The sequence below is a fragment of the Lutzomyia longipalpis genome, chromosome 2 (genome assembly GCF_024334085.1).
Source record: "Lutzomyia longipalpis isolate SR_M1_2022 chromosome 2, ASM2433408v1".
NCBI lineage: Eukaryota > Metazoa > Arthropoda > Insecta > Diptera > Psychodidae > Lutzomyia > Lutzomyia longipalpis.
The window spans coordinates 27,201,782-27,215,140 of NC_074708.1; the positions used below are offsets into that span (position 1 = coordinate 27,201,782).

Sequence of the window (13,359 nt, forward strand, 5' to 3'; positions counted from 1 at the left end):
ACCAAAAGGCAGCATTGTGAATTATTTATCTCTGAAAATTCAATTAAATATTCCCTTTTATTAATCATGAACATATGCGTAGCTGCATCCCACAGTTTTCCAACATACATTCACCGTAAAATCCACATTTTGGATGAAAAGCTACACACTGCCTTTCCCGCCCCCACGAGAGAGCTTTTCTTTTGGAACAAAAATAAGAAAAGCTCACTCATGCTGTCGAATAAATTTTCCACCAAATTTTCTTCTAGCTTCTTCATTTCTGTCAATATTTCTCTCATTAAATAGCAATTTCACGGTTCACCGGCAAGGGGCCCAGCCCCCGTGTGGAAATTCGTGCAAAAGAGCAGACAGAAAGCTTTTTCCCCCCCCACTTTCGGCAAAAATTGATCGACAGCAGTAAATAAAAGTTCAATTGAGAGCTTTTGCATTAATTTTCTTTTTTCAATTTAAGTTTTGAGTAAATTAAAAAACTTTTATAAATTTCGGAGAAATAATGCCACCAGGCGTCTTCACCGCGGCAACTTTAACACTTGTTTTGCTGCAAGGCAGTAAAATATTTATGCCTTTGATCCATTAACTTAATTCTATCGAATGGAATCAGCGTGAAAACAGCATAACTCAAGGAAATTTTTGCATAAAGAAAATTTATGAAACTTTTTTTATTATCTACGTATTAAAGGAATGAGAAAAAGATTAAAGAGTCTTATGCACGTCTAGTTCTCTGAAGCTTTGAATAAAATTTAAAATTGTTTTTTTTTTTTTAACTAAATTAAGTATTTATTTGAAGTTATTTAACCTTTGGAATGCGGAGGCCTTGGTAGTTACGTAGAATGCGAAGGTGGGGTCGTTGAACGACCCCAAAAAGAAGGCCAATTTTCTCCCAAATTATACAACCTGGAGTTGTCGGGTTAGTGCCTATAGATTCCTTATATAGTCCTCTTGCACCCTGCACCACAAATTCGCCACCCGGAAACACGCAGAAGAAAATATTAGGGAAAAACATTTTTCACGCTTTCTTCGTGAGAAATTTGCCACGAAGTTGACCGCAACCACTCTTTTTTTCACTATTTCCCCACATTCCCCTCACTTCCCGCACCGTGATAAATGGCAATATTTCTCGAATATTCTTTATTGTTTTGCACATTTATATGCTTCTAATTATGTTTTATGTTGTTTATGTTACTTATTCGCGATAATTCTGACACTGAGAAGGTAAAGTGAGAAAGTAAACACAACCCTTCAACCCCCTTCAACCATATGATTTACGATGTGACTAACTTCATTCTAAGAAATTTTCCGCAGCATGGCCGTTACACCAATTTTTGAATTCCCTTCTTCTACATTTTCCTTAATAACTTTTCTTGTGGTGGACGGATTGCGCTGAAATTATTACACAACCTCCTCAGATAACCAAGGAACTTATTTCCAAAAGATGGAAACGCTATCTTTTATATTTATTGAGTTATAGCACGAAATATAGCGCTGGGGTCGTTCAACGACCCCGCTCCGCATTCCAAGGGTTAATAAAAAACAATTCAATTCTATGGAATACGGAAGGGGCAAATAATTGAAACATTTGCATGTCTTTTAATCTTTATTCCTTTCAGTGTAGGATTCTGTTTTCGAAGATTTTTTTAAGACGAAAATACCTCTAAAAAAATTACGGAAATATTTAGAAAAATCATAAAACAAAATAGAAATTAAGATGGAGACGTCCTGGTTATACTAGTCGCCTCCACGTAAACTCAGACTAAGCTATAAATCAAAATGAAAATTACTCTTTTGTGGCTTAATTTCAGTTAAAACTAAACTGATAATCGAGAAAGAATTGATTCTTTTCATTTTATGCTCATTACATTAAATGCAATATATAGGTAAGATGGAAACGCCTGGTACTCTCGAATAATTCTTCATTCAATAAAACTTTTCACATAGGCTAGAAAAATTTATGAATAAGAAGAAAACTTATAAGTTCTTCCTGATTGGTTGAAAAATCAGAGTAGTCAGATTTTTTTTAATTGCTTTGAAATTCCTCTTAACCCTTTAACGTTTTTAGGATCATACCCTGACTCAAAACCAAAATGATTTCTTAGAGATACTTCTAGTTATCATTTTTTGGATGCTTTTTTGCCAGTATAATGCTAAAGAATCGTCCATTCAAGACATATTTTTTGATTCGTCCAATTAATTCCTTTATAGCCGATTTTTTTGCGTGAAATTTGGGAAAAATTGCTCGATTTTCAGCACTTTGAAAATCAGCATTTTTTCTGTTTTATAATTCTCCGATACAGTCTGTTTTAAAATTGCTTTATGGGGAACCTTGAAAGTCTAACCAATTTTCCAAAACGCTTTTCCAAAGTTTTTGGGTCAACATTTAGTTGGAAAATAGCAACATTTTGAAAATCGGCCCAGCAGTTTAGGTGCGGACCTTAATTGGTTCATTCACGTCTGGCTCTTTTTTTTCTAATTCTTGGATGTTCGGTTTCAAGTTGTTTTGAATTGTCCAAAAACTATTGAATTCTTAAGAAAAAAAAAAGAAAATGAAAAACTTACATTGAGTAGTCGGTTGTAGGCTTCATCGACGACCTTGATGTCATCTACGGCGATCCTTGTGATGCAGTTGTAGCGGTATTCCTCCAGATTGATGACGCCATCAGAATTTAAGTCAATCATTTTGAAGTTAGCCTCAATGAAGGCTTTCATGGCCTGAAATGTACGGAATATTTTTTTGTCAAATTTTAGCACATTTTACAGAATTAAAACTGATTTATCTTTAAAAAAAAACCATTGAAGATGTGCTGAGAGGGTTTCAATTGCAAGTTTTTTTTTCAGGTGAATTAGAAAAGGTCGTTTGGGGGTGGTGTCGTCTCATGGGTATTTCTCAGTATAAACAAAACCATCCCTGCTTTCGTGACTCGATGAAAAGTTCGGTGTGTGTGTGTATTTAATTTTGAGTGAGTCCTTTGCCGCGTTTGTGAATAAATCATTTTTGGAAAACTCCGCACGCCGGCATAAACGCTACCAATTTTCTCCTTTTCTCAGGAACCCTTTCTTACTTCTTCCCTAGAAGGGTGGCGATGGTGGTTTTCCACGTGCCTTTTTGGATTTTCTCTCAATGTTGAGATTTTCTCACTGATGGGATTCCTTTTTGGGGCGGATGAAGAGCATCGTGTGAGGTGCCCTATTTCACAGCTGTATCTCATGACTAAGAGTATATTTGCCTTAATGTGAGGGGTGGAGAGGCTTTAAATAAATCGCACCTATGAGGAATATCCGGGAGAATAAATAGAGTGGATAAATTGCATTTTCTCACCATGCCTTGTCGACCCAATGTCGCACAGAGGAAAATATGTATGATACTCAACTCAATCACACACAATTGCCCTCTCATATGCGATAAATATCTCTCTCTTTATGTTTCAATTTAACCTCCACATCTCGCCAATATTTCACACTTAACTCCCCTCTTCCCCGCACTCCCGTCTCTGCCCCACATTTTCCCGGAAGGGATTCAAGGACCAAGTCATTGGAAAACAATGGAATAACAAGTCTTGCACGCGGCCTATCGATTGTCCCATCAAAAGGGGGGCGGAGATCCCTTTCTGAGTCATTAGCACATGAAAATTTAATGAAAATCGTAATCACGCGAAAGTGCATTCAATGACTAGCTTACCCATTGATTACTTCCTCCTCCATACCCCTCACCAAGTAATTGATCCATTTGGTTAATCGAAACCACAAAATCAAGCAGTGGAAATCACTGGGTGAAACACAACTTGATATGATTTTCCATTTTCCAAACCCAAATTAGCTTAATTAATTGCAACTCAAACCCATTTGTTGAATTTTACAATGAACTCCGAAAAAACTTCCCATCATTTGTCCTTCACAACCAAAAATATCCACATTTTCAGTGATTTGCAAAATTATAAAATTCCACAATAAACTGCGTAGAAATATGTGGAAAAAGGCTCCTTCATTTCCTCTCATATACATATTTTTTGGATGGAGAAAATTTATTCCGCATTGCAAAAGTAATTAAGCAAAATGCGAGACTTTATATTTTATGTGAAATTAATTAAAATGCCAAAATTAATGTACAGTTCTGGCAGCCTTGTTAGTAGTATATAGCTCTCTTCTGTGTTGATTAGAAAAATGAAATATATTTTTATTTTTTTGTTTTTTTTTTGACTTAAATATAAAGTACAGAAAAATCATTTTTAGGTAGAAATGTACGGGTAAGCTGACCAAGCTTACGAGAGCTGTGTTTCTTTCAGTGTACCAATTTTGTGAGAGCAAACTAGAACGCGCAAAATCGGGAAAAGTTGAAAAGTCATCCCCCAAGAAATCTTTAAAATGCCATATCTCGGGAACGGCTCCATAGATTTTCGAGTTTGAGCTATCGTTGGAAAGGTCTTAACATCAACTATAACATATTAAAATATGAAGTAAATCGATAATGGCATTTTCGAAATATTCGAGTTCGAAATTTTCGAAAATGTTGATTTTGACTTTAGCGCCTCTCGCGGTCATTTCTCGAACTTGCAATGTTCTAGACATTTGTAGGGCTTCACGAAACCTTTCATTTGCACTTGAGTTGATCAAAATCGAACTTGTAGAACACGAGATATGACATGCCAACTTTGGAAGGCTATATCTCGAGAACGGAGACATAGATTTTCTTCATTTTTGGCATGGAGCTAGATAATATGGTCAACTATAACATATAAAAAAATGAAGCAAATCGATAATGGCGTTTTCGAGATATTCATCGAAAACTCATCGAAAATTTTGTTTTTGATTTTTGGCCCCCTAGCGGTCACTTTTGAAACTTCGGATGTTCTAGACAGTTATAGGGTTTGTTGAGAGCTTTCATTTGACCCCGGGTTGATCGAAATCGGTCAAGCCGTTTTCGAGTTATGGTCGATTTTCGATGAAAAATTGTGGCGGCCATATTGACTAAACGGCTTGACCGATTTTCAAAAATGAGGTATCGTTGGAAAGGTATTGATGGCCCCTACAACATATCAAAATTTCAGACCTCTAGCTATAATAGCGGCTGAGATATAGCGAAAACAAAATTTTGAGGTTATTCAAAATGGCGGACGGGGGGTGAGGGGGTGGATTTGACCTCATAATCGGATTTCTTCAGGTCGATATTTAAACTTTGCCGTTTACCGCAAGTCTCTATCTATCACCGTTCTCTTGCAATTTAAGTTTATGATCCGGCCGGACGGACGGCCGGCCGGAAAAAAATTTTTTTTGGCGCATACGTTTTTTGGAATGTGGGGACCCTAATTCGTGCTCATCCCAAGTTTGAGCCCGATCTGACGACTTTCGATTTTGCTCGGTACACAAAAGCTGTGTCTGAAAGAAACACAGCTAAAATTATGTGAGAAAATTTAAGGAAAATGCTTTAAAAGAAATTGAAGGGAATGGTGCTTAAAGAAGATTGATTTTCAATCAATAAATTGTGATTGATCAACAAGTCCAAAGAACAAGGCAAAGTACAGTGAAAACCCGCAATGGAGCGTTATTTAATGTGGACAAAACTTTGAGAGCTTAGCAAAAAAAAAATGTGGAAAATTTAACAAAGATTTTTCTCTTTTTTACGCTCGGCAATTAGCTGTGTTTCTTTCAGACACAGCTTTTGTGTACCGAGCAAAATCGAAAGTCGTCAGATCGGGCTCAAACTTGGGATGAGCACGAATTAGGGTCCCCACATTCCAAAAAACGTATGCGCCAAAAATTTTTTTTTCCGGCCGTCCGTCCGGCCGTCCGGCCGTCCGGCCGGAGTACAACGCTAAATTGCGAGAGAACGGTGATAGATAGAGACTTGCGGTAAACGGCAAAGTTTAAATATCGACTGGAAGACATCCGATTATGATGTCAAATTTTACCCCCCACCCCCCCGTCCGCCATTTTGAATAACCTCAAAATTTTGTTTTCGCTATATCTCAGCCGCTATTATAGCTAGTGGGCTGAAATTTTTATATGTTGTAGGGGCCATCAAGAGCTTTCCAATGATGCTTCATTTTCGAAAATCGGTCAAGCCGTTTAGTCAATATGGCCGCCACAATTTTTCATCGAAAATCGACCATAACTCGAAAACGGCTTGACCGATTTTGATCAACCCAGGGTCAAATGAAAGATCTCAACAAACCCTACAACTCTCTAGAACATCAGAAGTTTCAAAAGTGACCGCTAGAGGGCCAAAAATCAAAAACAAAATTTTCGATTAGTTTTCGATGAATATCTCGAAAACGCCATTATCGATTTGCTTCATTTTTTGATATGTTATAGCTGACCATATTATCTAGCTCCACGCCAAAAATGAAGAAAATCTATGTCGCCGTTCTCGAGATATAGCCTTCCAAAGTTGGCATGTCATATCTCGGGTTCTACAAGTCGGATTTTGATCAACTCACGTGCAAATGAAAGGTTTCGTGAAGCCCTACAAATGTCTAGAACATTGCAAGTTCGAGAAATGGCCGCGAGAGGCGCTAAAGTCAAAATCAAAATTTTCGAAAATTTCGAACTCGAATATTTCGAAAATGCCATTATCGATTTACTTCATATTTTAATATATTATAGTTGAGGTTAAGACCTTTCCAACGATAGCTCAAACTCGAAAATCTATGGAGCCGTTCCCGAGATATGGCATTTTAAAGATTTCTTGGGGGATGACTTTTCAACTTTTCCCGATTTTGCATGTATTTATACAAATTCGCGTTCTAATTTGCTCTCACAAAATTGGTACACTGAAAGAAACACAGCTCTCGTAAGCTTGGTCAGCTTACCAGTACATTTTTCTTTGTTTAATTTGAGCTTTTGAAAATAAAATAAAAGAATTTTTATTTTCACAAAAACTAAATATTGGGCCTAATTCAGCGACCAAGAAACCCTTGAAATCTTTGAATTTTGTACTGAAATTTCAAGATTTCAAGCGAATTTCAAGGGTTTCTTGGTCGCTGAATAAGGCCCATTATTCGCATAAAGGAAGAGTTAGCTGTGTTTCTTTCAGACACAGCTTTTGTGTACCGAGCAAAATCGAAAGTCGTCAGATCGGGCTCAAACTTGGGATGAGCACGAATTAGGGTCCCCACATTCCAAAAAACGTATGCGCCAAAAATTTTTTTTTCCGGCCGTCCGTCCGGCCGTCCGGCCGTCCGGCCGGAGTACAACGCTAAATTGCGAGAGAACGGTGATAGATAGAGACTTGCGGTAAACGGCAAAGTTTAAAAGTCGACTGGAAGACGTCAGATTATGACGTCAAATTTTACCCCCCACCCCCGCGTCCGCCATTTTGAATAACCTCAAAATTTTGTTTTCGCTATATCTCAGCCCCTGTAATAGCTAAAAATCTGAAATTTTGATATGTTGTAGGGGCCATCAATACCTTTCCAACGATACCTCATTTTCGAAAATCGGTCAAGCCGTTTAGTCAATATGGCCGCCACTATTTTTCATCGAAAATCGACCATAACTCGAAAACGGCTTGACCGATTTTGATCAACCCGGGGTCAAATGAAAGATCTCAACAAACCCTACAACTCTCTAGAACATCAGAAGTTTCAAAAGTGACCGCTAGAGGGCCAAAAATCAAAAACAAAATTTTCGATGAGTTTTCGATGAATATCTCGAAAACGCAATTATCGATTTGCTTCATTTTTTGATATGTTATAGCTGACCATATTATCTAGCTCCATGCCAAAAATGAAGAAAATCTATGTCGCCGTTCTCGAGATATAGCCTTCCAAAGTTGGCATGTCATATCTCGGGTTCTACAAGTCCGATCTTGATCAACTCAAGCGCAAATGAAAGGTTTCGAGAAACCCTACAAATGTCTAGAACATTGCAACTTCGAGAAATGACCGCAAGAGGCGCTAAAATCGAAAACAAAGTTTTCGAAAATTTCGAACTCGAATTTTTCGAAAATGGCGACATAAATTTTTTTCATTTTTCGATATGTTATAGCTGACTTCAAGACCTTTCAAACAAAAAAAATTTATGAAAATCTATGGATCCGTTCTCGAGATATGGCCTTCTAAAGATTTCTTAGGGTATGACTTTTCAACTTTTCCCCACTATGCGTGTATTTAAATTAATTTGCGTTATAGTTTGCTCTCACAAAATTGGTACACTGAAAGAAACACAGCTCTCGTAAGCTTGGTCAGCTTACCAGTACATTTTGGAATCATTTTGGCAAAATTTCAGTAAAATTGAGTGAATTTTAGACAATTATGTAGATTCAAGAGAAAATACTTGGTATGCCACGATTGTGGTATACCAACTAATTATGGATTATTACATTATAGCATAAATTTAGCTAAATAAAAATTAGTTTTATAATATTCTTGAGGAAAGCATAAAATGCTAAAATGTTTTCTTTATCTTGTTCTAAAAATATGTAGGGGAACGTGTCACAATTTCGACCTCCAAAGGTCTGCGCAGAATGAGAAAAAAAATGGTATAAAATAAATAGCAATATTTTTAAATTTGGTATAATTTTAAAGCCCATTTAATGCTCTTTTTACTCCCATAACTTTCTACATTTAATGTTTTATCAGTTTTAAGTATAATAGCGGATTGAAAAAGGCCTTAAGAGGTCCGAATTGGCCACATTCCCCTACCTATATTGTAAGCTTTTTCTAATATTCTTGTGATTTTATTTGCCCCACTCTCCTATAACTTTTTCTATAGCTTTTAAAATTCATTTGATAGGTAGTTATGCAAAAATTCAATGATATGTCAAACACAACGACTAACTGGTATGTATGTGATTTGGGGAATTTGGCATTGAGATTGAAGATGCTTTTCTTATGTCTATCAACGTATAATCACCCAATTGTGGGGCGTCTTCTTGATAAATTCTTCCCCACACATGGATGAAATAAATTGCGAACGTTTCTTGTCTACCGCACATTTCTACATGAAGGAAATCATTATTTCCTCCATTTTACGGCTCATCAGTGTCGCCAGATAGGAGGTCGATAGACAGAGTTCAGTGTAAAAGTATATATATAATGGGATTTAATTATGCCATCATTATATGTGAGTGAGGTGTTGGAAATGCGGGGAAGTCAGCCAATGAATTTCCGCGTGGAGATTTTATTAGCATCCCGATGTGCTTTTGATGTTGTGTGTATGTCATTCGAATGAACTCCATCATTGACAATCTAATTTAGACATTCATCATTTCAATATAAATTTCTTCTCTGTGCGCTCTTTTCTGTGTTGTGTGCAGTTCAAGGATGAGGCCATCATCCCACGAATACACATACACAGGTGATTCTCAAATGGAGCATCACAATTCTCGCAAATGAGGTGGTTTATGGAAACTTCATGATGCACAAACATTTCCACTTTTCTGCTTCAATGATTCACGGAAATGATGTTGTGCATTTCACAAATGAAAAAATAATTATAACCATCATCCATGAAGCAAAAATATCCACTCTGGCAACTGTGGCGCGAGGTGGGGGACAGAGAAACATTGTCAGGAAAGGATATTCTGCAATATTTTTGTCCATCATTGGGGCTTTATGTTCTTCTTTTTTTTTAATAAAGAACCAATGCTGTGTGCTCTCGCATGGGAACAATCTGTCGATGTAACAAAAATTTCTGTCCCTTCACCAATCGATATACAATCACTGATTAATTTTTAATAGACCACCCGGCGTCCCCATACACCCGGCGTCTCCATTGCTCAGGTGTAAACATAACATTTCGACCCTCTACATATGGTTTACTTGTTTTGTTGTGCTTCCGGGCAAAGTAAAATTTGTCTGCGCGATCTTTTTGTTTATATACATACATACATGAAACGCAGGAAGGGAGACATTCCGGGGGGTTGGTGGCACACTGTACACGGAGAGCTATTGAATCGTTAATTAACTCCATACACGACAAGTTGAAATAATGAATAAAAAAAGACCATTAAATGTGCGCTTCAAGTGAGAATCATTGAAAGGACAAATTACTTAATTCATCCCTTTGGCACGCGGGGTATATATAATAATGATTGTCGTGAAAATTCATTTTGGGTCATTAAAAAAGAAAATTAGTTTTCTCTCCCTCACACCTCTTAATTTACCCTACATTGGCGCAAAAATTATTTTGTGTGTGAAAATATTTTGAAAGCTTTATGAAGTAGCAGGAAACTTGTGAATGCTATGAGAAATTTCCGAGAAAATTATTTTGTGAGAATTATTCTCTGTGCTATTGTGCAAAAATAAATTCCAGAAAGAGATAGAAAAATTTTTAAAAAATAGTTTTGGAAATTCCTTTGAAGGGATTTGTCACGACAATATATAACAAATTCTTTTATATATCCAATAAATCCTACAAATACTGAAAGTCTAATAAATACCATAAATCCCGAAAATATGGATTTTTGCCTTAGATCCTAGAGAATTCCAAAGGAACTATCTAGAAGGATTTTCTTACAAAATCGCAAATTCTAATAATCCTATTTAAAGTTCATTTTAACTGGATTTACCTGCTACTTGAAAAGCAACAATTATATAATTTGATGCTCAAGAAAATTTCAAATATCCTTACAGAAAAAAGCGAAGATATTTTTTTATACTATAACAGTTTTATAAATCCCATGAATCCCAAATTTCCTTCTTAAAAAAATCAAAAAATTCTGTAAGCAAAGTTTTTTTTTTGCGTTCACCGTCGTCCTTTAGTCCTTAGCATAAAAATACTTTTTAACCTGCTGGCCGCCAAGACCTTGGAGCTTCCTTAGAGCGCCAAGGTGGGGTCGTTGAACGACCCCAAGAAGGAAGTCGATTTTCTCATAAACTATAAAACCGGGAACTGTCGGGTCACTACCTTCAGACTCCTTATATAGTCCTCTTGCCCCTTGCATCACAAATTCGCCACCCGGAAACACGCAGAAGAAGATATTAGGGAAAAACATTTTTCACTCCTTTTTCACACTTTCTTCGTGAGAAATTTGCCACGAAGTTGGCCGCAACTGCTATTTTTTTCACTACTTCCCCACATTCCCCTCACTTCCCGCACCGTGATAAATGGCAATATTTCTCGAATATTCTTTATTGTTTTGCACATTTATATGCTTCTAATTATGTTTTATGTTGTTTATGTTACTTATTCGCGATAATTCTGACACTGAGAAGGTAAAGTGAGAAAGTAAACACAACCCTTCAACCCCCTTCAACCATATGATTTATGATGTGACTAACTTCATTCTGAGAAATTTTCCGCAGCATGGCCGTTACACCAATTTTTGAATTCCCTTCTTCTACATTTTCCTTAATAACTTTTCTTGTGGTGGACGGATTGAGCTGAAATTTTTACACAACCTCCTCAGATAACCAAAGAACTTATTTCCAAAAGATGGGAATGGTATCTTTTATATTTATTAAGTTATAGCACGAAATATAGGGCTGGGGTCGTTCAACGACCCCGCTTGGCGGCCTAGAGGTTAAATTTATTTCTTAAAAAGCATTATTCAAAATTCTTTGACTAAGCGCAAAAAGAAATTCTTTTCAACAATATAAATCCACTTCTATTGACAAAACTCATTACAAACGCCTTTCTGTAACTCCTATTTATATTTTCATTTCACTAACGAGACGTTTTGTCATAAATTACCATTTCTTGACTTTAAGCGAGTGCGAAAATTCCGCAAAAATGAATGTGAGAAGTGGTATTTTATTGGATTGTCCGCCTTTTCTTTCTGGCCCTCCCCACACTACCCGAACATAAATCCTCTCTTCATTTATAAAATGATTGTGAGGCATTCATCATCTTTGGTGTGATTCTCTTTTGTGTGTGTGTTACGCAGGGGATGTTTCAAGGTGTTTTTTGTCCACCTTCAGAGGTACGAATCTTTTTATTTTTTACTTTGTAGCTCAATGAAGGGTAGACAAATGGAATACTTTCCAGGTGAAGTGACAAAGAAAATTGGCGAGATAATTGCTTTTCTCTTTTGTGGGCAACTCACCTGTGGGAATCCATCGTAGGGTTTGCCTACGCATGTCTTCTTCACGGCACCTTTGAATTCCTCCGTGCTGATTTTTCCATCCTATATAGAGGTCACAGAAATTGCATGAATTATTCATTTTGTGGGTGATTCGTGTGTGGCATCGCCTTACCTTGTCATCGTCAGCCAAATCTGAGATTTCCTCCCACAGGCTCTTCATGATGTGCCGGTATTCCCCGAGGCGGCCGTCATTGACGTTGCCCTTACCCTCGATCACGGCAGCCCTCACTGCCATGCACTGGAAATCGTTGTCGTCCAAGAAGCCATTGTTGTCGATATCTGGCAATTGAGGAGAAAAACTTATGGCTCATCCTTTGCCTGATACCCATCGTCGTATAACCCTCTTCCTTTGCCAATATCCTCCCCACAAATCCCCGCCATTCTCACACCACACACGCATCCTTTCCAATCAACCTAAATAAAACACAAGACACCCCCCACGTCCCCACATACACACTGTACGGAGACAATCCTTTTGGGATGTGCTTTATGGTGTTCGATAGGAAAGTCCTTGTGCAAAATTAAAGAGATTCCAAAATCCAGCACGTGGTGAAAAGTTTTTTTTTATATCCATTGAAAGACAATCACACACATACTTGCAATTCAACCACATTGAGATAATTTTCCAATTTTACTTGTTTTTATTTTAAATGTGAAGCTAAGGGCATTCTAAAATATGACCTTGACCTTGGACATGTGTAAAGAATATTTTATTAAATAATTGATTAAAGAAAATGTTAATTCATTAAATGCTTTAAGGAAAAAATTAGATTTTGAGAAATAAATAATTCAAAAAAAAAATTCTCACACTAGATGTCTCCACTAAACAACAAAGCCCCCTTGCGGGAAAATTTAAATTCGCTTAATAAATTTTAACAAGAACATTTCTTAGTCCGTAAATTCTACGCATTATATTGTAAATCCTAAACACGCGTTATAAAAGAATCTCAGTGTGTGGTCGACATAATCTCAGGGTGTGCTCTAGATTTTCTTCATTCTCACCACAAATATTGACTCTAATTCCCCCCGTGTGAGCTTCTAATCTGCTCAATTAATATACAGAAGAAATTGCCAAGGAAATTGCATTACTTTCTTGCTAAAATTAACTCATACAGACCGGATATAAATCATTCCTCGATGGAAACATCACCTGGAATCTTTATATTTGATACATACGTACATAAAAGTGGGATAAAGACGTTTTTCTTGGCTCACTTGCACAATTATTGACTTTATAGTAAAGAAGATTTAAATTTAGGCATTGCACACGTGCGTTTGATTAATTTGAGCTCTTTTGCGAGAGTTTTGAAGGAAAATTTCAGGGGCAAAACTCAATCTTCATT

At 36.9% G+C, this 13,359-nt stretch overlaps 1 protein-coding gene across 1 annotated transcript in view; it reads right to left on the reverse strand.

Moving 5' to 3' along the window:
* Positions 1-13,359, reverse strand: part of LOC129789965 (sarcoplasmic calcium-binding protein 1) — a 29,531-nt gene that overhangs the window by 8,187 nt on the left and 7,985 nt on the right. The window contains exons 3-5 of the mRNA XM_055827113.1: positions 12,129-12,295; positions 11,978-12,058; positions 2,554-2,706 (exon numbers count right to left, since the gene is read on the reverse strand). Of these exons, the coding sequence (XP_055683088.1) occupies positions 2,554-2,706; positions 11,978-12,058; positions 12,129-12,295 (401 nt within the window). The remainder of the gene's footprint in view (positions 1-2,553; positions 2,707-11,977; positions 12,059-12,128; positions 12,296-13,359) is intronic.